Source organism: Coffea arabica, chromosome 2c (genome assembly GCF_036785885.1).
Source record: "Coffea arabica cultivar ET-39 chromosome 2c, Coffea Arabica ET-39 HiFi, whole genome shotgun sequence".
NCBI lineage: Eukaryota > Viridiplantae > Streptophyta > Magnoliopsida > Gentianales > Rubiaceae > Coffea > Coffea arabica.
The window spans coordinates 19132119-19157247 of NC_092312.1; the positions used below are offsets into that span (position 1 = coordinate 19132119).

Below are 25129 nucleotides of genomic sequence, written 5' to 3' on the forward strand. Positions count from 1 at the left end.
ATTAATATTCCAAATTCCACTGGTCCTAGATTCCCGGTACGTAGTAATAATATGTTAATTCGATAAGAACAAAAAATAATTAGATTGTTGAGCATGTCGATTTAAGCAATTGTGAACATTGATTGGATTGTGATTTTTTAGAGAAAAAATTTTATATTTTTCATAAATATTTCTTCTGCACAAATTTTATTATATTTTTATTTCACATACATTACATTCGAACCCTTACTCGTACTTAAAAAAAAAAATTATCTTAACAAAAAAAAAGCCTTTTATCGAAACATATTGCGGATAAGATGTTGACTAGAGTTTGACTAATGAGTTTTCCAAGTCATCGCGCCTTCATCTCCCACTCCAAAGTAACGTGTGAAAACAAACCTATTCGAGCTTTAATGATTGGGCTTCTAAGATGATGGTGGCAAAAGCTGTCAACTCCATGAGCACAAAAGCAATTTTTGTTTTTGGATAGGAACCATAACACATTTGGCTTTCTTTAAATCACAAAATCTCTTGTTAATAGAAAGTGAAGTAGTTGATTCACAAGTACTGAAACGCAATGCATTTGGGATGCATGAGAACCAGGACGGTTTTCTTCTGGTCCTTTTTTTTTATTATTTCTTTTTTGGATTCCATATCACCCTAAGAAAACCTTTACAAGAGAAAAGAAAAGAAACTATCAGCTAACTAACGTGATGAGCATTTTTCTAGTCGTGTAGAACGAGAACAGCTATCACAGAAGGATTGTGACATGGGCGTAGAGGAAGCTGCAAACTTCTATTTATTGGGTTTAACAAAATGCATCAAATTAGCAGCTGCTTGTAAGGAGTCGAGTACCACCCATGGCTGCTCAACAGCATCATCTCATGATGTTCCCATGGCTAGCATTTGGCCACCTGCTACCATTTCTGGAGTTCTCCAAAAAATTAGCTACAAAAGGTGTCAAGATTTCCTTTGTTTCCACGCCAAAAAACCTATGCCGATTGCCCCCCATTCCTGCAGACTTATCAGACAGAATAAAGCTGCTGGCAGTCCCCCTGCCATTGGTTGATGGCTTACCAGAGAACTGTGAGGCCACCATCGACGTTCAACCAGAGCAAACGCAGTTCTTGAAGAAGGCATACGACAGATTAGCTGAACCCATGGAGAAGCTCCTGCAGCAGGAATCGCCAGACTTGATCCTTGTGGACTTCGCTGCAGGTTGGATTCCAGAAACTGCCGCTAAATTTGGCATATCTGTGGCCTTTTTCAGTGCTTATACAGCTGCAACTTTAGCATTCTTGGGACCACCAGGTGAACTGATATCTGGAACTCTACGTAAAACTGCAGAGCATTTCACAAGGCCACCAGATTGGTTCACCTTCCCTTCTCTGGTAGCCCACAGGCCTCATTATGCACCTACAGCGTTCAAGAATTTGCACATTCCTGACTTATCAGGTCTATCCAGTGGCCAACGTATTGCTAAAGTTGTACGAGGATGCAGCTTTGTTGCTGTGAAAAGCTGTAAAGAGTTTGAAGGAGAATACATAAATCTTGTCGAGGAACTCTATCAAAGGCCTGTTTTGCCTATAGGTGTACTCCCTCCACCCCCAGAGACCATACAAGAGAGCCACAGTGACAATGATTCGAGCTGGTCTACAACCTTTCAGTGGCTGGATAAACAGAAACCAAAGTCCGTAGTGTTTGTGGGCTTTGGAAGTGAATACAAGATGCCAATTGAGCAAATCCATGAGTTGGCTTTCGCAGTCGAGCTTTCAGGGCTAGCTTTTATATGGATTCTCAGGAAGCCACTAGCAGACACTGTAAATTTACTGCCCCCTGGTTTTCTTGATCGCACCTCAAACCAGGGCATTGTTTGTCTAGGCTGGGTACCTCAAATAGAAATACTTGCCCACCCAGCCATAGGAGGATGCCTCTTCCACTCTGGTTGGGGATCAATAATTGAGTGCCTTGGATTTGGACACCCACTGATTCTCATGCCAATGGTATATGACCAGACACTGAATGCTAAATTATTAGCAGAGAAAGAAGTAGGCTATGAAGTTCCAAGAGACATTGATGGCTCTTTCAGCCGGGAATGCGTTGCTGCATCAATTAGACGGGTCATGGTGGAAGCGGAGGGAGAGCAGATAAGGGTCAAAGCTGCTCAGATGAAAAATGTTTTTGGCAATCAGGATCTTCATGATAACTACATAAACAAATTCATTCAACATCTTGAAAGGTTCAAAAACCAAGTATAAGCCATTCAAGCTCATAAGAAGCATAAATAGCTGCACGTGCAGAGTTACAGAGCATTGCCAACACAACAAAAAAACACACGTTGAATATGCACATGCATTTGAGCACTGCAGTTTCAACAGAAAAAGAGAAACTGATTAGCTTATTATACTACAGAAAGAGAAAGCTTTCCAACCACAAGCAGAGGAATTAAAATTTACAGCACTTGACCAAAAAGTATGTTTCCTTTTTGTATACCACTTACAGGATCTTTCTTTGACAACAATACCAGTACACACTGTCTTTTATTTGTTCTCTTCATTTAGATACAAATTTATTGGTCACGTTGCAGTTGGTTTAATAATACTGAGAATACTTCAATAAAAAGCTAAATGTAACTCTAAATCATCATTATATTTGTCCTTTCTAGTGAAGCTCAACCTTTCGTATTCTTCTCTAGAATTGGTCACTTTCCAGTTTTATTGCTTAACCCTCTAGCTTTACCAAAAGATGGCCAGGTCATTTGTGTGATGGCTGATGATGCAAGGTAAAGGATGCCCAAAAAAAAAAAAAAATTCTTAGGAAAAGCTATTGATACCATTCAAGGACGTATAATTCTCTGCAATACAGAAGAAAACCTGTTTATCCTAACAGTATGCCAGGCTGCAGCTTCTCTTTCAAAATGAGCTAGTGGTTTCTGAAGTGGATTGGCTTCACAAACCTAAGAATAGACTTGTGAAACTTACATACCTTCATAAGAATGATGCTAACATGCTTATGATACGTCTAGTCATTCTTCAATAAGGAATGCCTGATCAACCTGACAAAGAAGCTCAAGAAGCATCCCCAAAAGTGTGGAACCTTGCAGTCCTGCTCAAGCTCCCATCCAGCCTCATTGAATGCTCAAGCCAGAACATTTGTCCTATCTTGCTCCATTGGCCAAGAAGAAGCAAGCCTAGCTGAGATTACAAAAGTTCTGCAGTGTCTCCATGTTTGATGCCTAAAATTGGTTATTTTTTGCAGATGTAATGACATCAACTAGCACACATCAATTCCTACAACCTTTATAAACTATGCAAGTGGGGAAAATAAAGCAAGAGAAAGATTACACAATGAAGCACTGATTTGCCAAATCAAGGTAATTGAACCTCAATATGCTTGAGGTCACGTTGAACCACATAAGATCTTCTGAGGGATTAATATATAGACCAGGAAATTTTAGGAAGACAAATGGAAAGCTATTGACTAAAAAAATAGAAGGTAGTAATCAAAGAGTTCAAATAGCTTTCAAAAGCAAGAGATTCTTCAAAATTGTATATCTGGATATTTCACAGATCAGACAATAAAACTCTGAAAAAATTATTAGTGTATCTACATTTTCCTTCACATTTCCAGTAAATCTTTCCTTGTTAAGCACACCAGAAATGATCAAAAGAAAGAGCGCATTTACAAATTATCTTGGCTTCGCTCACTTGCAGAATGAGATGTCTTGACATCAATGCAAGAGGTAAATAAAAGAGCACCATATTATTAGACTTCATAACCAGGATTTACTTTCTGTTGAACATCTCCATAACTCTCTAATTCATCTATATCTTCTGGACTCCCCAAAAACAAAGGAAGTCTCTGGTGTAGCTTCACAGGTTGAAGAGACAAAATTCTACTTTTACCATCACTTCCTTTACCCCCAGCCTGCTCTGCAATAAAACTTAGTGGGTTTGCTTCATAAACAAGACGCAGATGGTCCCTTGGATTCATTGCCACACCCCCATATAAGAGAGTACGATGAAAATCAGCAACAAGAGAACATATATAACGGGCTGAGTACTTCTTAGGATATTTCCCCTTGCCTTGTCTGATGGTGTCAATATATTGCCTCAAACCTTGAGGCCAGTCAAAATACCGTGCATCATTCACAGAATATATTTGCCCTGGCAAGAAAGAGCAGGAACAAGACATAATTGATAATTATGTACAACAGCAACCCCCATGAATCAACATTTGCAAATATTTTATTTTCTTGGAAAGCCACTTCAGTTGTATAAAGGCAAATCAGTCACCTCTAGGGGGAATTTTAATATTTGGATGTGTGAGAATGAAGTCTCCAGTAGAGTGATCCAGAGTAAATGCATGTGTTCCAGAACCAAAGCTGGCGCAGAGAATGGTAGCTGATGAGTAGAGGACATAGCCAGCAGCGACAAGCCTAGTTCCACTTTGTAGGGAATTCAGAATTGCCTTTTCCTCCACTGGCAGATGATCAAGTTCCACAAGACGTTTGTAAACCCCAAAGATTGTTCCTGTGGGTATGGAGGCATCAATATTTCGGGAGCCATCTAGAGGATCCGTGACCACCACATATGGGCCATCATCATTTATCCAAACTGGCAAATCATCTTCTTCTGAGGCCATGACTGAAACTTTACCAGAATGGCGTAGAGCAGACAAAATAATCTCATTCTGCACCCGAGGAATTATTACCAATCATTACAACTGTCATTCCAATTGATGACAGAGTCGGGAAGACACCAAGATACTAAAGAGATGAAATCAGAAAGTTGGAGAGAAGAATCTGTGATTGAAGTGCCAAACCATTGAAATTGTACTTAAAAATGTAGAAGAGCTCCTCGTACAGTCGAATGAAAATGGTAATTATGGTTGGCTAGTAGCAGCATCATACTACAGCGTAAACAAAGCAAATTCTACCACGACAGAAAACTTTGCACAAATGAAACAGCAGAAAAAATTAGTAATACCTTTTAACGTACTACTGCATTAAGATTAGAGGAAAAAACAACACAAGTACTTTATTCGAAAATTGCTCATCCAAGTTTCAAGACGTTCACATCGCTAAATTAATAATAACAAATGACTACCAAAGGGGAAAAAATTCTTTTTATTGATATACTAATGAAGAAGTTGAGAAATTATACCGAGACGATATCAAGAGGCTTAGGCTCATCTCTTTCGGAAGGGGTACTGGCAATTGTCACATTTTTTCCAAGGCTAGAGTTGAAAGGGGAAGCCACCAGAGCAGCAATTTTCTTGGAAGCATATTCCAGATGACCAAGCAAAACCACCAAGCCATCACCCACATCAATCCCTCCTTTACCAACATACTCCATCAATGTACAAAACTCACTACTCTGATCAGAAGAAGCTGCAGCAGAAGAAGCATCAACACCCATATTTGCAGCGACCCTGCTCAAGTTCAACCCGCCAAGAAAAGATGGAAGGGAGGCCATTCTGCTTTTGGGTTGAGCAATATCGAATTTTGGCGGGAAAAGATGGATTCTTGGGGAGAAATTGGAGTTGGGTTTCAAGGATATCGTGGAAGATAGCATGTCCTGTAGCAGTTGCTGGTGAAACTGGGAAAAAAAAGGCGTCTTCGGACCGAAGTTTGGACGGATAGGAATATGCGGTCGATAACTGCCCAACTTTGGTTAAATCCAGTTTTCGGTTTCTGACTTTCTGGTACAAAGCCACAGAAAAGGGGAAAAAAATCCAAACAATAAAAAGAGAAAAACCGATTTCCAAAATAATAATAATCTGACCCTTACTCGTTACTTGGGTAAGCAACAATGCAGCATGCAAATCCATATGCGATAGCTTTTCGTTAAGTTGGCTATTACGTCTCGCAGGATGGCAAGTCAAGAGTTCAAATCTTAACTTTCATCAAAAGTTGTCACTTAATATGATTTCTCTTACATTTATATGAGTGTTTAATACAGTCGTATGATCCGATATTGATTCAATTCCTGTCAATTTCTCGTGATTCTGTTGGATCATCATCCTAACATAGGATTAGGAGTGGGAGTAGATATACTTGGTGATAACGGACCAAAAAAAAAAAAAGATAGCTTCTTGTAGTTGGACCTTCCTGAAAAACGAGAGTCCAATCAGAATTTTTAAGCTTCCCAATTCGAATTCGATTGAAAGAAAACAGGAATCTTCCTAATCCTACTTAATACTGATAAAAAGAGAAAAGGAAACTTACCAACATAATAAGGAAAGACGAATGAGCTGTTTAGATACTTCGCCATCAACCGCACTAGGTTAAATTTCACTTTGTGTAGATGTCATGAAGCAGGAATTCAAGCAGAAGAAGTAAGTTGAAGACGTGATTTCAGCAAAGAAGTCGTGAAAAGAAAAATAGAGGTCGTGATAGAAGATGTGGAAGTAGAAGCAGTCTTTCTTTGGGAATCAACTCAATAAACGTGATTGCAGCAACAGTAGTCCTATAACAGATTTCATCACTAAACCTCTGTAGGTGGCCAGGGAGGGGAAGACGATGATGGAAAAGGCGAGGTTAAGAACAAGAAGCCGAGAAAGAGCAAAGGAACCAAGGCATAATTATGTAACTGGCCTGTTAAACAAATATTATTGCTCATCTTCTTGGTAGATGGCTGCAGCGGAGGGATAACCTTTGGTTTTCACCAGCAATGAGGACATTATTTTCGGAGTAAAAATAGTGATAAAAGAGTTCATTTAACTAACATGCTTAAATGCATTGAAAGAAGCTTGGACCTCATTACCTTTACATTTTTTTTTTTTTTTTGTATCCAAGCAGACAACCTACGCTAGCATCAGTCTTGTAACAGCTGCCAATTCCTCATTAATGACATCTTGGCTTGTTCTTCAACGAGTGAAAAAAAGAAAAAAGAGCCTAAAATTCTTCAACTTTTATGTTGTTCGAGTATTACTGCTACTATCTATGATTTACTATTTAAAATATCCTTGGTATTGTTTATCTTCGTAGTTGTGTTGCCATATGGACTTGAGTTAGCTTGCGTGCCTTTTCAAGTCATCGAGATTAATATGCCTCGTAGAACAGTTGCTTTGGATTGTGATCGAAAAGGTTCAGTGATATAGGTAGCAGAAAGCTAAAAGCATGAATGCCGGCAGAGCTCCAACTGAAACTGGGTTCTTATGCAATTTACTGAGAGCAGGAAAACAGACAAATTAACCGTTGACCGATATCAGCAACTGTGTTTAAAAAGTTAATGGTTTTCCATCACTGCGTCTGACCACCAAGAAAGTATCATTGAACGCGCACGGTAACACAGACTCAATTTTCAGGTTCTGATCTTGTCTCTGTTGTTTGCTCGTCTTTGCGAAACGTGAACAATACAAAATCACATAACTGGAAAAGGAAAATTTTCTTCTGAAGTTTTATCCAGTCCAATCCGGCAAAAGGAGATGCTAGTAGCCTACTATGCTCTTTAGTTTTGCTGTTAAATATGATTCAACCTTGTAATGAAGTGAACTGAGCTGACCAGTTAAAAAAAAAAAAGGCATTAGTCATGAGCTACATTAGTCACTTTGTGACAGGACCAAATGGACAGAATTTTCTTCTGTTGGTTTTCACTTTGAAGGAGTCCTGAAATCTAACATTGACAAGTAAACTTATCTTGGTGTAACCTGGTACATTTTAATCACTTGCCGACTATGGTCCTTCCCCCAAAAGATAAGGGAAAAAGAAAAACGGTGAAGATGCACCAAACCTGTTCTTCCGTGTCAAATTTTCATTTCAGCTTTAGCCAACGTTTTGCTCCAAAAGTCAAAAAGTAGGTATAGAATGCTAAATGATTGGATCCATCTCTCCCTCTCTCTCTCTAGTCTATATATAAGCAAATATACTTGAACCTTTGAAACCTTATCTTCATAAAGCCTAGTCTGAGTTTGTGGGGTATTTTCAGTGTTAAGATGGTACTGCAGACATTAGACATTGTAAAGAATGAAATTCCAATAGAGGAAGAATCAGTGGTTATAAGTGAAGATACTAACGCTGGTTTAGTTCTTGTGGACATCATCAATGGCTTCTGCACTGTCGGAGCTGGCAATCTGGTACCTATTGATCACCAGTCCTTGTACTCCTGTAGACACTTCTCTTCTTCTGTTTTTTTTTTTTTTTTTTCCTTTACCAGGATTTTTTTTTACAAAAAAAAAAAAGGAACTTCTCTTCGTTGTTCAGTGATCCAGATTTCGGGGCTCATAGTACTCATTCATAGTTGTACGTATTCCTATCTTGTTTGTGCGTGTTTTGTTCAGGCCCCAAGGGAGGCTAACCGGCAGATTTCTCAAATGATCGATGAATCAGCAAGGCTAGCTAGAGTCTTCTGTGACAACAAGTGGCCACTTCTGGCCTTTCTTGACTCGCACCATCCTGACAGGCTCGAGCACCCTTACCCCCCTCACTGCATCAGCGGTACAGATGAGTCCAATTTGGTTCCTGGTATAATTCCCCTTTCTGTTTGATATCAATATTCAAAATATTAAATCGAAGCTGAATCTGAGAAATACTACCGAAACAACTTCAATTTCAAACTAGTTGTCTCTGTGGCCCATGATGTCATTTGCATGCAGCTTTACGATGGCTAGAGAAAGAACCAAATGTAATAATCAGGCGTAAGGATTGCTACGATGGTTATATAGGCTCATTTCAGGAAGATGGTTCGAATGTGTTCGTCGATTGGGTTAAGAAAAACAACATACAAGTTGTAAGCGTAATATCCCAATTGAAAGTTTGGAAGGATTTCTCATCACCCGTTTTGCTACTCAAGACATAATGAATTTAATCTGACTGATATGATTTGTGCCCAGCTATTGGTTATAGGGATATGCACAGATATTTGCGTGCTGGATTTTGTTTGCTCGACTTTATCAGCTAAAACCCGAGGTCTTCTTGCGCCTTTGGAGGAGGTGGTGGTGTACTCTCGGGGATGCGCCACCTTTGACTTTCCAGCTTCCATGGCCAAAGACGTGCTTGCTCACCCTCAGGTAGTCTTTTATTCAAAAGCATACTCCATATGACCCCTCTCGGATAACAATTATAGCACTAACGCTTTATTCTTGATATTCTCACTCTAAATTATTCCTAAGAATTTCAGCAGATATTATTGTTGAATTTCTCGTCTCTTTGACACTTATACCTGCCTGCCCCACTTATACCTGACACTTTTATGCTGACCAATCCGTTCCTTAGCAGCTTTTCTTACTACTCTAGAAAATATCCGTGAACGAACTTACCTCTTCAGCTCCCGGAGCTTCCAAGGAATATATATAAGCTTGACCGTTTTCTTCCATGGCAGGAGCTGATGCACCACGTTGGCCTTTACATGGCCAAGGGAAGGGGAGCCAAGATAGCAAGAGAAGTGTCAATTGGTGCAGTCAAGAATGCGTGACTCACCACCGGCAACCCTTGTACTGCCTACCAAGGCGCCGCTACTCCTAATTGCTTTTGTTTGGCTATCATTGATACCGCCCATGGGCTAAGCTCCTCGAAAAGCGTGTACGCCCATAGACTGCGCGTGTTGCACCATTTAAGCTTCTTGTCGGCTATGAATGAGAACCATTTTCTTGTTGGATATTAACAAGACATGCATGCTAATAACCAGCTCTTGTACCCTGGGAAAGTTCCAGAGCATGGTCTGATTTGAGCCATTTATGACTCGTTTTTCTGGGTTGGAAGTACGAATAATGGCTTAGAATAAATCCTCTACCGTAAAAAGCTTATTTCCACAAGGCCCTAGATCTGCAATCATCTCATGATAGAAATCTCTCGAGCCACACGAGATCGTGTTTTGCATTACAGAACCCAAGACCAAATGAACAAAAAGGTGAGAATGTCAAGTTAGTTTAACCTGAAAGATGGTAGATTGCAACAGCATACATTTTTTTAGCACTTTGAATGTCATAAAGATGAAGGATAAACATTAAAATTGCAGATTCCTATTTACTAAAACTCCAGCCAAATTCCATTTTCAAATAGATATTCACATCCTATGTACATTTCCAGCATGGAAGCTAACCAAAAACCAGAGCGGCAAAGCCCTAAGAAATTGCCGCACCAGAAAATTTGGGGACTCCTCGAACCTCTAGTCAAAAGTTCGGTAGTTAGTTTCATGATATTTCTCTGTCTCATGAGCGTCAGATGTATTCATCCAAGTCTTGCCAATTAGTTGAAACCATCCAGCTTTCTTTCTGCAGTGATACTCGAAGGACTTCATAACAGTAAAGATCATCTAAACTGCAAAACAAATATATATATATATACACACACAGATATATTAAAAGTCTTCTTTGCATCATCTGTCAGAGGAACCCATTGGCTATCAAGTGCATATGTGGAAGTTACAAAAAAAAAAAAAAAAAAAAAAAAAAACCTCGTGTGATGCTCAGTTGAATGAACCTACCCATCAGACTAGTAATAAGACTGCAAAAGCGTGAACAGCGTCAAAACTATGTACAAGCAGACTTCACCGGTGCAGCCTCAGCCGATTGAAAAACACCAAAAAATGGAATTCAGGGGCCCAATACACGAACCCAACCACAGGCCCCCCTTTAATGTACTGCAAGGATTTGTTAAAGGAACATTTCATAGGTCCAACAGCTGAGGAAAGATACATTTTATGGAAAGATGGAAAATAAAGCAAATGCAACTGCAGAAGTTGATAGGCAACGAGAACCTTTCCATCCAAAATGACAAGTTCACCATCAACCCATCGAGGGTTGCGAAACCCAGGCTCAGCCAGCCTGCCTTGTCCCCTATAACGAGCAACCTACATCAACAGTACAGGTACGAATAACTTAAACATGTAAAATTAGAGTTTTTTTTTTAAATATTCTTTTGGGGTTAAGATGCAATAGAAAATAAGAATCGATGCACCATATAATCTGGTTACTAGTGTATAAGTATTGTACAATTGATGGAAAAGAAAAATCAAGTACAAAAAGAAAGATAGTAAACAAATTGATTTTCTAAAAAGCAACATACCACCCCAAATTCTTCTGGAATTATCCCTTTGTGAGGGAGCTGATATCTGTTTCCAACTTTGGCACGGAAGGCTATCTGCAACGAGTATATGATAAACAGAAAAATTAGGATGCCACAATTTTTTTCAACTAAATAAAACACAATCCTAGCATGTTGAATAAGTAATGAAAATCCACAAGCAAGTTAAGCAGCAAATGAGTTTTACATCACAGGGCATCCTTGGCTGATTAGAGCTCTTCCACATGGGGGTGAGCAGGATAGCCCAAAGCCCTCATCACCAAATAGACACGCACACACATTCACACAGAGCTCAAAACCTGAGCCAAACAATGTCAGACAGATAACTGATATCAAAAATAGAAAATTACCTGGCCAGCTGGCACATAAGGATCCCCTGTCAGTTTTACTGCCTCGACATATTCATAGAACCCAACATTGGGAGGCTCCTCCTTTCGGCCATCTTCTTTCCACTGACCAAATTTGCGCCTCAAATGGATAACCTCCGAAGTATAGAGCCCATGGGCACCTATATATAGTCCTGAGAAATGTACAACATGCTTTCTGAACTTGTCCAGAATGTGGCTAAAATGATGTGCTGAGAAGAGCAGAGCAACAAATAATGGAAAATTAGTATTTTAAACAGCAACACTATCCAGACTAAGTTACCATTCAATGGATCCTGATTTCCAGGGATATCAATGCGACTAAATGTTGTTGATCCAGACAGTGGTTGATGATTTCGAGCCTGATTAAGTGTGAGATTTATCAATTCACCAACATCCTTTAGCACCTGCTCATTGAGACAATCCTTAACTGCTCAGTTTGTCATTCAGAAAGCTTCAAAGATTCACAAGCAATAGATGGATAACAGTTTGTAGCCTGACCTTCATAGGTATCCGCCCCTTGCCAATGAACTTTGCAAGATCAAGCATCACATGGTCCACGCCGCGCAGACCTTGAAGCTTAGCCTTTTTGTTAGGTGACGTATTTCCGTCACCACCAGCTATGCGTTTGTTGTCATCTTCCTCCTCTACAGTAAAGGTAAATGACAAGCGGCCCCGTTTCTCTAGCTTTGCTGGGACCCGAAGCAGGTCCTTTGGTTGGGAACCAGGGGAAAATTTTGACACCAAGCTTCCAACAACTACCTTAACTGCAATTTGACTCTGCTCTTCGCCATAAGGAATTCCATTATCAGCATTCAATACAATATTGTCCTCCTCATCATCATTTTCATCTTTAACTTCATCATCAGCATCAGTACTTTCTAGCTCAATGTCCTGTTCTTCATCTTCTTCCTCAATTATTTGTTCAACGACCTTAGATATAAGATCCCTGTCAACCTTCCCTGGTGCAGTTACTTTCAGAACTTTGACCTTCACACCAGGGATCAGGTCTCGCAGGGTATTCTCAAGACTAGAGTCATCATCCCTCTCATCACTATCCGTTGAATCCTCAGCATTTTCTTCCAACAGGCCACTTCTGTCCTCAGTTGAACCAAGAGAATCAAAGTTACTGGTACCAGTTGATGTTTTGAAAGGAGGAATAGGAAAATCCAACGGAGCTTTCCTCCGTTTCAAGTAAACAGCCTGACATGCAAATTAAATTCCCAAAATTACATGTGAAAGAAACAAGATATCTCACTATCAAATTTACAGAAGACCCAAATCTATCTACATGCTTCAGGAACGTGTTTATTGAACTGAACAATGGCTAAGAAGCTGAATATCAAGTGAAGAGAAAGGAAAAAGGTATGGCATCCTCTTCGACTGCATGCATGTTTCTCAAACAGACACAAGAAAACTAAACTACTGTTCTCCAGCCTTTGATGAAGCATTGATATCAAATGCTACCAAACTTGCCCTAGTTATCCACTTAGTGGAGTAGATTTAGGCATAGAATGCATAGTTGCCGGTTTCCTATTATTCAGTGGAAAAAGATCACATCATCTGTCAGAACCACACTCCAAGCAAATAACATTCAGGTTTAAAACAACCACAATACTCGATGAGTATCATTGTGTAAACAATAAGCTAACATGGAAGTAAAACAAAATTTTATCTTCCTCCCTGCATGTGTCATGCATGCTGATAACTCCATGAACACATTTCATTCACCAAATTTTAGCTGGTAAAGAAAGGTACCTGCTGTTTGTATTCACCCTTCTTATTCATGGTAAAGAAAATCTCAAATAATGGGGCGCCATCCTTGGCTGTAGCAAGCTGCCTGACAGTAGAAAACATGATCCCATCAACATTCTCATACTCAATGAGTGAAATAAGCTAAAGCAAGCTTAATAGAAGAGTGGTTAATAGGACAGTGATCAACAGAACCCACGATCCAAAAAAGGGATTAAACAGAAAACTATATCACCATTAGATTGCTTCCTGCAGCTCAAAGGCTGGAGAAAGAGTGCATACTGACTGCTTACTGAGATCAGAGTAGATAACAATGAAAAAATGTGCCTTAAAGAGGAATGGTCAGACAGGGATCCTGCATCAACCACTCTTAACATCCTTAGAATTGCCAGCCTCAATCAGACAATGGACTCTATGCTCTACCAAAAAAGTCCATTATATGGATGTGAACTACTTTGGACATCCCTCTGGAAAAAAGGATTCTACTGGTTTAACTTAGCCAAATACCAGGCTGCTCTCAATACATTTTAGACAATTAGATTAGTTTTGGGTTACTATTATTTCCATTTTTTTTGGGGGTTTGGGGTTTTTTTGGGGGGAGGGGGGAGCAGGTTTTTACTTGTACATTATTGACTACTCCATTAGCCTCGTCCACATAAAATAGCCAATCAAACAGAGATCTAAACTAATAAGAATGTCTAGGCATAAAATTGCAAACTTCAACTCTAAAGGTGGTTTACCGTGGACTATAACTTCTAGCAACATATCGCCCATGCTCTGCACTTATGTGAATAATACAACCATAAGGATCATGAGTATCTTCTGAAATACCAGCCCACCACCCCACCTGAAATAGCAGGTCCAGTCAAACCACATTACAAAGGACAGAAAGCAATACATATGCAGGACAAATATAGCATGCACTATTAACAAGAAGCAACATCGCTAAGAACTCACATTTGCTAGGGTTATCAGTCATGTAAGAAACAGCCTGAAACACATATATTCATGAGTGAATTCAACTCCATATGAGACACCATTGTTCATACCCGAGAGATTGTTATCAATGTGACAAAAAGGACACTTGGCTGATGATGTTCTACTAATAACCTATTTTCAGATTTTTCGTTTCTTTCTTCATGGTATTTCCTTACCTAGAAACTTCCAATATTAGGTCTGCAGCAACTCAGGACAAGACCAGACTTGATTCCGGATCTGGATGTTTCAAGTGATTGGCTCTTAATACAAGCCCATCTACTTGCCAAGATCCACACCCTCTACTAAAATTGGCATGAATATGCTGCTCGCTGACCTAAATCTCAAGGTGGATAAAGACCTTTTTATAAAATCAGCTTCCATATATTTCTGTATGAAAGAGAGTATATTTACCAGTGTACAAGTGTATGCACAAACATAGGACAATTGTCCAACATACATGACATGTGCGAGCAAGGTTCAGTTAGGTCCATGATGGGTCCACCATATTCACTGCTTAGGTGAATTGGTCAACATCTTGATATGTAAGCTGCAGAACTGGTTTGGGAATAGGCAAAATGCAGCATAGACTAACCCACTGAAAAACCTTTTAAATAGGATTGTAGATTGCATATAATATGGACAACAGACTCAACAAATTACAGTTCTAATACTCCCAAGTGCTACTCTAACTTACCAATCCAGCACCAGCATAATCACGTAGAAGAGCTGCATCTCCATAGCGCTCTTCCTGCACAGCTCTCTGCATCATGCTCCACAAATCAAAGAGAGATAGTGATAACTTATTGTCGTGAAGGCAAAAACTGAAAAAACGAGACATAGATGAACCAACATACAAAATAAATGACACTTGGACAAAAAGCAACAGCAAAAAAATTCCTACATTCAGGTGTGACATCACTTTGGCAATTGTATCACTTGTAGCTGCAGCTGCAATTGCCACCTTAAGCCTGGCAGCATCCTCGTAATCCTCTCTATTGACAGCACTAGCTAGCTGAGACTGTGCAGATTAATTGGTGTCATCATTAGCAAGCATACCATGGTTAACCAAAATAGCCTTCAAAATTGCCACATAGACAGACAAAATGACTGACAAAGCATAAATGATTGCAGAAATAATCAGCATGATGTTTAAATGCTGAAAGTCTCTGCTCTAATTGGGAAAATTTTACCAACTAAGTTATAATCCATCTTAAAATTACCATAAAAACATCCTTCGGAATCCCACAGCCATTTCAAGGACGACAAAGACAACATCTTCACTCAAATACAAGAGTGTATGGAAAAGTTTAGAAAAAGGAAAAACTTAAATCCCAAAAAAGTGTTGATTATATGGCAAAGTTCAAATTTTAGATCAAATATAGAATGTAAAAATTTATTTTGCTGCTTTAAGTATTCTCTAACCCCCAAGCCTTGAAGTTTTGTGGGATGAGATGACCTGTTAAAATTTACTTGACACCTGAAAGGATTATAATCAAGGTTAAATCAAAGACAACCCCCTCTGATGTTACTAAATGTTTGGTGGTGTTGCAGTCTAGCTATGGCTAATTGCAGCTAACAGTTGCGTACTTCTAGCTCCAGGTTCTCAAAAATCAGGGGCCACACATGTCACAACCCAGTAGAGTAGTTAGGGATGTCCCATCCCAACATTATTTCCCACAGTAAGAAAAATAAAGTGTATTGAGGTATCATGGGCTTTGGAAATGCAGAAATGAGCTGTTGAGTAGATGACATGGTCTGTGGCTTTTATTAGTAACACAATAATAGCAGCCCATTCCTTCAACAAAACCTCAGTCACGAAATTCTATTTTTAAAGCTACACTCCCAGACAAATCAAGCAGCATAACATCAATGAAAGGGCCCCCAGTCAGCCAACATTATCTGCTGTCCCAACATTATTTCCCTTTGAAAGAAAAAGAAAGTGTATTTAGGCTTCAAGGACTTTTGAAATGCTGAAATGAGCTGCTGCTTAAATGACTTGGTTTGTGGCTTTTATTGGTCTACATGTACAAGATTATACGTAGTAACACAATGATAACAGCCCATGCATTTGGCAAAGTCTTGCTCACAAATATTGTACTTTTAAAGCTCCATTCCCGGACAAGTCAAGTGAATACCGTCAATCAAATCCCCCCCCCCCCCAAAAAAAAAAAACAGCTAACCTCTCAAGAACAAGTCATTACTTGTAAGCTTATAACATTAGTACAATGACTAAGAAAGCATTCCCCACTGACACTGAAAGCGTAAAAGCAGCTTAAAATGATGAATCCTAATCAATCATGGATAATCAACATACACCCTAGAAAACCATGAAGCCTCCCAAAGTTGGATATGTTAAGATTTCATGATCCTGCCAATCAAGAGCAGTAAGCAGATGAAGAAAATCAGTGTTCCCCAAGGACGAAAACTTAAGGTTATAAAGATCTTCCGGAAAGAACCCTTGTAAGTCTGAAATGCAAGCTTCTCATTTAAAGTAGGATAATATTGAAAAGGCATGAACGAGTAAGAGCATACACTTCAAGAGTATTCAGGTATAAGCATTTACAATTTGAATTACATAATGGTAATCCAATCACCTACGTGCTAACAACCAAGACAATTTACTTCAATCAGTATTTATTCTTCTACTTTTCCCCTCAAATTTGTTTCGAATTCATAGTAATCTTCAGGGAGAAATTTTATGCTATTCTGTTGCACCCAAAAAGGATGCAAATAATCAAGATTTGAAAGAAGTCAGCCCGATGAACTAGGGACCTAGCCTCAGGCTGCTCACCCAAGTCTTACTAATTTCTACTTTCAGATATTGGTAATAAAGAATCTCCCACACTTTACTATGCTAGCCACCACAAGGGTTCCATACCTACTAATATCTATAAGCCAGTGCTTTTAATGTTAAAATGTTTACAGAATCTATTGATCAAGCTACTATGGAGCTCCTTTAATGACAAGAAAATTCCACCAACAAAGAAGATATATCTTCATCAGCTATATTATTATTTGCTTAATATAAGGTTGACCCCCAAAATTTTGTTTAATAAAAACAAAACCATCAGTTATATCCCCCGCCCATACCGCATCTGCCTCTACAGCCAACCAGGCAATACAAAAAGCTAAATCAGTCAGCTAGTAAGCGATGCTTAAATCCAGTTCCTTTTCACACTCCACCATGGAAACTCACATTATCCCGTTATGAACTGATCTTTTCCTTGTAATCACCCAAACACATCTGCATGCCACTCCTTTTACCGTATATCTCATGCAGCCTCTAACTTGTCATACAAGTTGCAGCTCAGCGTCCACTTATTTTACTGGTATTCCCACTTTGCCAACTACTCGGCGTAGGCTTCATATCCCACTCCCAGTGTCTTCTTTTTCCCATTCAGTCATGCCCTACCTTTTTTGGATGAACTACAAGTCCAATACCTTATAGATATTTTACCTCTATTTAACCCGTTTCTAACTAGCAAATAGCACCATACAAACAAAATCGAACACGTACTGCAAATATCAACTATTTCGACCCAAAAAAAGGGTAAAATTTCACAGACGAACCTTGAGAACGGAAACAATCCGCTCTTGCTCATCAACATCACTGAAATGCTTTCTCCACCGCTCCCAATCCCAGTCTTCGAGCTCGACTCCACCATAATCTATACCTCCTTTCACCTCACTACCAACTCTCTCATCCTGATTCCAGAATGAATTCACATAATCATCGAACCTCTTCATCGTTTTCCGAAACACGTCCTGAATCGCCGAGTCCCATCCCCGAACCAACGAGTCATCACCCCCGGACGGATTATCCGGAATGCCACTTTTGTTGCAGCGGCAGAGCACAGAATCAGAACGTGAAACCCTAGAGAGAGAATGATGGTGCGAGTTAAAGTTGGAGGAGGCGCGTTTTAGTCGAGATGATGACGAGAATACAGAGTTTGAGAAATTGAGCCTGTGCGGGTTCGGATCGGTTCTAGTCGACGGGGAAGGAAAAGTTGGCGGTGCTATCGACGCCATGTAAAATAATAATAACTAGAATCAGATAGCAAAGGTGAGGATGATAAGAACGACGTCGTTAGGTACAGAAGCTACTACAGCAATCGTACAAGCTTGTTGATGCTAGACGAGAGAAAAGGGGAAAAGAGGCTATCTGAAGGAGGAGAGGATTAAGCTGAACAGTGCATAGGCAGTAAAAGTGGATAAGGAATTTGTTTTCTTCGTCGTACGCACACGCGTGTATACAAAATATTGTTCAAATCATTTCTCACATCAAATAATTTAAATTATTTTGTCTCTTCACTTTTAAAATATTAATTTCACATTTCTCATTAATTAAAATCTACAAAATTTGGTCCCAATTTAAGTTTTGGTTATTTTTTAACCATGAATTCATCATATGATTCATACGTGATCATTGTTTAGAAACAAAAAGATTTGATACCATTTGTGGTTAAACTAATGATTCGGTGCATATTCAATTATTGTTCTAAAAAAGTGAAATTTAACTCAAACCCTAAAAGGTATGATTTGACTTAATCTATATTCATTTTTTCCTATAAACAAGTGAGATCCAACCTTTTTATACCTACAAAACAATTATATATGAGTCATGTGGTGATTTCAAATTTAAAGGTGATTCGAAACTTGTTTGGATTGTAAATTATTTGAGATATTTTTACTGTAGCACTTTTTGTGATGTGATGTATGTGAGATAAAAAGGTAATTGGGAAGATAAAAGGTGCGTTGGAAATTGTAATGATGATGTAAGCAAATAAATTTTGGCTAATAATTCTCTATCCAAACAAATTGTGACCAAAATTTGTCAATTTAAATTTAGAAGAGATATAAAATTAATATTTTAAAAATAAATGATGAATATAAAAAAATAAAAGATAAAAAAATTCATTTGAGGAAAGGTAAACGATTCTCTCTCTCTGTATATATATATATATATACAGACACGCTCTCTCTCGCAAGTGTTATTTCTTTTTCTTTTTTTTTTTTGGGATGGGTTTCCTTCCATCATTTGCTCATCTATTTCATTGTATTTTATTTTTTTTTTTTTCAATTGAGGGGCCTAAATGTTCATGGTGGATGTTTCTGATTTGTCCAATTGATTTTGTGGTCGAGCAAAATAGCATATTATTCCCAATCCAACGACCTCAAAATAGGTTCTGGCTATTATCATCCTTCTTATGCTGCTTGTCTACAAACAATAATATGAGAAAAAAAAATTATCTTCACTTCATTCTTCGGTTTTGTTCAGCAATTCTTTGCCATTTTCTATTTTTTGCCAACAATTACTTATCACTATATTTGCACATTTTTCATAAATAAAATGAATAACATGGGCAAACACAGGTACTGGGTTATCAAATTCGAAGGGCTATCATCAAACATCTACGAGATTACTAATCAGAAGAGCCTAGGCTTATGATCAACAAAATTATGACTTGCTGACTGGAGTTTAAGATGTAACCAATTGCAAAGACACCCGTCACTACAGCTCTACCTAGTTACACCAATGATTCAGAGACTCGGCTCAGGCCGTGACGACTCGGTCGCATCAGAACGGAGCTTTTCGTTTTGATATCAGAACGAAATGACTCCGAAATAATGGATCATCGAAAATTCGGTCGAATTAACGAGAATTTGATCGAAACGTCTCCCAGACAGGTAAAAATGGCCGAATCACCACGAATCAATTCGATTTTTTATTATCTTTATTTGTCATACTTTTTTACAATTTTTAGAATATTAAATATTTCAAAAATTTGCATCTTGCCAAGTAACCAATATGTCGAAACTGACGTGAACGGCAACTTTGAACCATGGCCACGCTGTGCCCGCTTTATAAGGAAATGAAAACTCGGAGATTGGGTTCAACAACTTGAAACTCAGTACTCGACGATGAAATAAATAATTTAATGCCATGAACATGATCAGACACCAAGTTCCCGCATCCTGATGATATAATAATATGCACAATCGTTAGCAAAGACGAAGTGTTTGTTTTCCGGGGTGTAGGAATTTGGTTCAATGCATACAACTAAAAGAAGGAAAGAGCTCTCTCTCGCTGCACTTAAATTAAGATGCAATGTCACAATGTATCATGTGCTCCTACGCAGCAAGGGATCAGAAATGACTTGGGGCTCAAAATCTGGCTTCACATAACGAGCAAGTAAATAAGAATACATTTCATATCGAGCAGTCATACGGAATCCCCACTTGTCCTTCAGTTGTCTACACAAGTTCAGATCCAAGTCTGATACCATCAACCCATCCTTGTAGCGTGATAAAGAAGGCGTACACGAAGCATCTGGAGCGGAAAAATGACTGGAACCATAAAAATGCCCGAAATCTGCATGTTGTGGCTTTCCATCTCCCGATGTGAACGGATTGGGGAAGACCTCAGTTCCAACACGATTAATTGAACCCACAAAGTAACTATTTGCTATTGCTGCATTACGAGCCTGCAAAACAATGGCATCAATACGAGTTATAGAAGGCCATAATAAAATTCTTGCCAATCAGCCAACTAAGAACCATGATGACCAAAATTTCTCCAGATACTACTTGCACAGATATCGGAAATCCGATCCTCAATTGTGTCAGATATCTTGAACACTAGTCAATGTTGGTAAGAACATTCCATTTTGCAGGATAATTGAAAACAGAGAAATTATTCTGCAGGAGAAAACAATTCCCATTTTAGAAATCCAAAAACATTGGTACCTCAATAGGCCACATAGGTTCACTGAGTTCACCCACAGTAGCAGATGGATTGAAGACAATCTCTGCCCCATTTAAGCCAAAAGCTAACCAATTAAGTGGATGGTGCCTTCCATAACAAATATTAACAGCAATCTTTCCATAAGCTGTCTCAAAAACAGGATGTCCAGTGTTTCCTTCCATGTAATATGTACTCTCATTGAAGTCCCCTACTCTAGGTATATGATTCTGCAAATACAATTAAAAGGCATTTCAGATTCAAGCACATGTAACAAGACTAAGAGACTAAGAAGAAGAAATGCTAGTTGATTCCAACACTTACCTTCCGATGCTTCCCAATTATGTTACCATGATTTCCAATTATCACAGCAGTGTTCCAAAGGGTCTCCCCATGTTTTATATCCCTCTCAAGAATTGGATTTATTATGACCATGTTATATTTACGCGCAAATTCCTGAAGAAATTCTGTTGATTCCCCATCAATTGGCTCAGCAAATTCGCACCATCTCTTCTCACGAGTACAAAAGGCAAAGGGCATCATCCATGCCTCCTAAAGAAGTCATGCTTGTTGGTTATACTTGAAACGCCAAAGGTTGTAGACAAGAAACTGCTAATCTAGAATAACTAGACTCACTTGCAAACATATTATGTTAACCCCTGAAGCACCTGCAGCCTCAATGATGGGTGTCAATTTCTGAAAAATAGCCCTCTTCTGGTCTGAGAAGGGTGCAGTTGTCGGCAGAGCAATACCATTTTGAACAAGACCAACCCTTACTAATCGAGGTCCTCTGAGTGACTCCTTGTCAGCACGAAAAGAATATGCCTGCATCAAGCAATAGAAAGTTTAAGCTTTGTACGTTTCTGCAGTCGCAAGCTGACGAATCATTTCATGCATCATGGAAAAAAGAAAAATTTTATCCTTAGCCAAGCAATTCGCTATGAGAGTTATGAAAATCAATCTGACTACACAAAGTGGAGAATTGAGAAAGTGAATTTTCAGTTTCATTTATTTCCAACATACCCTTGGGGAAGAATTTGTGCACATACTATGTGTCCTGGGTCATATTTGCTGCACTTCTTTTTGCAGCTTTATTAAAAAGTAAGTATTAAAATCAGTTCAACATCACAACAACAAGAAGTTCAAAACATCATCAGATAAACATCTAAGGAGAAAAAGCAAAAATGTGTTACTTCTCAGATCCAATCCCCAAAAAGGTTGAGCTTTCACAAAATCTATGGCCGAGTTAGCATAACGAGTAGTCTCTCTCGTATGAGCATCCTGGATCATAATCTCAACTCGAATAAGAATCCCGGAGGGGAAAAATACAGATGTCTCCTACATTACCCCTAATATGGATGAAAAACCCCACTTTTGAGAAGCTTAAGCAACACTCAAAAAACACAAAACAGTAAAGAAACTTAAGGGTAGCAAGTATAAATCTAGATAAAATCAACATCAGACCCTATAAACAATTACCTGGAGATCAAAATCATGTTTTGAAGAAAGAGCTCCTGCAGGCTCCGGGAGAGCAATGGTTTCAAGTGATTTTCCACAATTCAGACCGAGAAGCAGACGACTCACCTCCTATAATATACAGATATGAGATCAACATAGCATCCCATCATATAAAGTAGAAAAAAGATAGAATAAAACAGTAGGCTGCAAATCTGATGTGACGCGTGTATTACATCTCTAAGACCGAGCCTTCACAAAGTTCTATACACAGATTATTGCTGATATGATTACTGATATGAAAAAACATTAGCTATTAGAATGTGACAATTGGAAAGACCCATTTAGCAAGCTTAGTGAAGAAGATCCTATCCACCAAAGGTCAGCGTTGGATACTAAAATTGCGAACAAAAAAGAACCTATAACACAAACCTATTCGATTAAAAAGCGCCACATGATTAAAAAAATCATAAACTACATCCAGACCTATTCGATCAAAAACACCATCTGATTAAAAATCTAAACTATATCCAGACAACTCTTTCAGCTTGGTTAAATCATTTCGAACAGAATCCAGCGGGCTGTAATGGAAAAGATTATAATCAGCAACTTAGGAAACAGATTAATAAGTATCCAATCTCAATAAACGGGGGTTAAAATTTGCTAAAGAAAAAGAAAATGGCGGTGAAATTGAAATTGTGCTGACTTGAGTAGGGCAAACGGGGAGACGAAGTTGATGCAAGCAAAACTGGTGGTAACCTGGAAAAGCGGAGGGCTAAGGGACTCCTGGAGGAGGTGATGGAGGGAATCGAACCCACATATGGAACCGTCCTTGGAGCTGCTCTCCGCCGTTTCTGTCTCGGATTTACCATTTTCTGATGATGATACAACTGCTTTTTCTCCGTTGCTCTCCATTTTTTGTAAGGTTGACTGATGATGAGATTCGAGAATATTTGTGTTTTATGTATAAACTGGAATAGGATTATAGGACCGAGGAGTGCGAGGTGAGCTAAGTAAACAGGAACAGAACAAGGGAAGAATGTAACGAAACTAATCATCTCATCTTACGTGCCCCTTCTCGCTTCTCTGACCCAACCCATTCCTCCCACTCCAATATCATCGCTTCATTGGTCAATAAACAAAATATAAAGGATACAAAGGACAATTTAAAGAATTTAATAAACGTCTCATATTAATTATGTTTACAAAATTATTATTAGAACATTTTGTGTCATAATTCTATCTCCTTTGTCTGCCAGATAATTTCATATGAAAAATATGAAATTATGAAAAAAATGTATAAATTTTGTTCAAATAATGAAGTTAGATGATATATATTCCTCTATCGTATAAGTTTCTCTTTAAAAAAAAACATTAGAATAAATTGCTTTTGTTATTGACTTAAAAAAAATTTCATTATAAATATATAACGACTTCAATAATTTAACTGAGTTTCCAGATAAACTAGTTTAGTAGCAAATCATAAGATATGGAAAAGAAAATGGCTTACCCAAATAATATGTCAAATAACGTTCATAAATAGCTCCATGTAATTTCTAATTCTTGGATTGTTAAGACCTCAAGTTTTGTTGCTACGAATATAAAATGACTAATTAGATTTGAAGAGATATTCTGAGATACTTTCTCGTTGGATCCTTTCCAAGATTAACCACGAGATCATAATGCATATAATCTATAATTAACATATTATAATTTAACAAATTCATACTTTATATAATTATATAAGAATAGATAAAACTTAGAAATATATTATATATAACTACATATTTAATTATAAACTTGGAATGAACCCAATATAGACCAAACTCCTAAAGTATTTGTTCAAAAGTTGATTTTTTACGAGTTTAGTTTAATTTTTTATTTTTCAACTCACAAGGTCGATTGACAATCTTAACCACACTACCTTGTATGCTTTTAAATACGGAGGAGGTGGCTTGAATCCTATAAAAGGGGAGAAGGGCCAGCTCGGTTGAGGTCTGGTACGGTTTCGATTGGATTTTCTACTTGTTATATTACTAGATATATAATTACATTATATTATTTAGAGTAAACAATTATGTACATAAATAAAATATTTAATACACATTTACTATAACATTATAAAATATTTATATACACAAAATTTAAATATGTACAATGACTGCACAAAATGGCACAAAATATAATTGTACTGAGTCATTATCCAAATTAAGGTCCCTACATTTTTTCTTTTCTATTTTATTTATTCATTGCTAAGAATGTTCGAGGGGAAAGCTTTGCCTCTTAATAAAGTTAAAAGGCATTTCAAAGAACAATAAGAACTATGGCTCTACAGTCTATGTATGTAACTATGTATAAAAACAATTCTTTTTTTTTTCCTGCAAACGTTAACATATATATATATATATATATGAAACCATTTGATAATACAATATTTAATTATAAAAAAGGGTTACTACCCTCATTTCCTTTCTCACTAAGTCCATCAGCCAAATTGGGAAGTCTTGTTCCCATTCAAGATCATACACTAGCTTGACAGCAAATTGAGCTAGAGTATGGCTGATTTCATTTTTTAATTTAGGTATAAACACAAACCTACAAGTTTCAAAATGTGTTCTAAGTTCTTGCACATCTTCCAAAATAGTTGCAATGCTGTATTCATAGTCATTGCTTCTATTTATCTGGTTTATCACTGATTTGCTATCAGAATGGACTATTATTTTCGTCCATCCTACATGTTTAGCCATCAGCATTGCATTCTTGATTGCCAGAGCTTCTTCTTTGCTTGGTACACCCTTGTATTGATTGACTATTCCTTTTGCTCTCATGATC

At 38.1% G+C, this 25129-nt stretch overlaps 5 protein-coding genes across 7 annotated transcripts; 2 read left to right on the forward strand and 3 right to left on the reverse strand.

Annotated features, from left to right (window-relative positions):
- The first annotated feature begins 839 nt into the window (after positions 1-839).
- Positions 840-2237, forward strand: LOC113731614 (putative UDP-rhamnose:rhamnosyltransferase 1). The gene has a single exon (XM_027256979.2). It carries the CDS (start codon positions 840-842, stop codon positions 2235-2237), a length of 1398 nt encoding a protein of 465 aa, XP_027112780.2.
- Positions 2238-3495: 1258 nt separating this feature from the next.
- On the reverse strand, positions 3496-6064 carry LOC140035167 (uncharacterized). Its single transcript, XM_072074979.1, has 3 exons — positions 5145-6064; positions 4275-4671; positions 3496-4145 (listed from the first exon to the last, which is right to left on the reverse strand). The coding sequence occupies exons 1-3, from the start codon at positions 5553-5555 to the stop codon at positions 3745-3747; spliced, it is 1209 nt and encodes a 402-aa protein (XP_071931080.1). The 5' UTR covers positions 5556-6064; the 3' UTR covers positions 3496-3744.
- A 1703-nt stretch (positions 6065-7767) lies between these two features.
- On the forward strand, positions 7768-9587 carry LOC140004203 (nicotinamidase 1-like). Of its 2 annotated transcripts, none has more exons than XM_072074980.1 (5): positions 7768-8058; positions 8263-8446; positions 8578-8717; positions 8815-8991; positions 9303-9587. In XM_072074980.1, exons 1-5 carry the CDS (start codon positions 7918-7920, stop codon positions 9393-9395), a joined length of 735 nt encoding a protein of 244 aa, XP_071931081.1. In that variant the 5' UTR covers positions 7768-7917; the 3' UTR covers positions 9396-9587. The 2 variants fall into 2 exon arrangements, with proteins under 2 accessions (XP_071931081.1, XP_071931082.1); XM_072074981.1 differs by having other exon boundaries at positions 7775-8058; positions 8578-8711.
- Positions 9588-9844: 257 nt separating this feature from the next.
- On the reverse strand, positions 9845-18323 carry LOC113731616 (protein EXECUTER 1, chloroplastic). The gene is made up of 12 exons (XM_027256982.2): positions 17671-18323; positions 15002-15118; positions 14795-14860; positions 13863-13969; positions 13129-13210; positions 11872-12573; positions 11654-11777; positions 11356-11525; positions 10988-11062; positions 10680-10772; positions 10407-10562; positions 9845-10240 (listed from the first exon to the last, which is right to left on the reverse strand). The coding sequence occupies exons 1-11, from the start codon at positions 18127-18129 to the stop codon at positions 10470-10472; spliced, it is 2088 nt and encodes a 695-aa protein (XP_027112783.2). The 5' UTR covers positions 18130-18323; the 3' UTR covers positions 9845-10240; positions 10407-10469.
- Positions 18324-20051: 1728 nt separating this feature from the next.
- On the reverse strand, positions 20052-23415 carry LOC140035168 (beta-ureidopropionase-like). Of its 2 annotated transcripts, XM_072074982.1 has the most exons (6): positions 23057-23415; positions 22322-22429; positions 21479-21667; positions 21167-21394; positions 20848-21072; positions 20052-20585 (listed from the first exon to the last, which is right to left on the reverse strand). In XM_072074982.1, the coding sequence occupies exons 1-6, from the start codon at positions 23210-23212 to the stop codon at positions 20223-20225; spliced, it is 1269 nt and encodes a 422-aa protein (XP_071931083.1). In that variant the 5' UTR covers positions 23213-23415; the 3' UTR covers positions 20052-20222. The 2 variants fall into 2 exon arrangements, with proteins under 2 accessions (XP_071931083.1, XP_071931084.1); XM_072074983.1 differs by lacking the exon at positions 20848-21072.
- Between the last annotated feature and the right edge of the window lie 1714 nt (positions 23416-25129).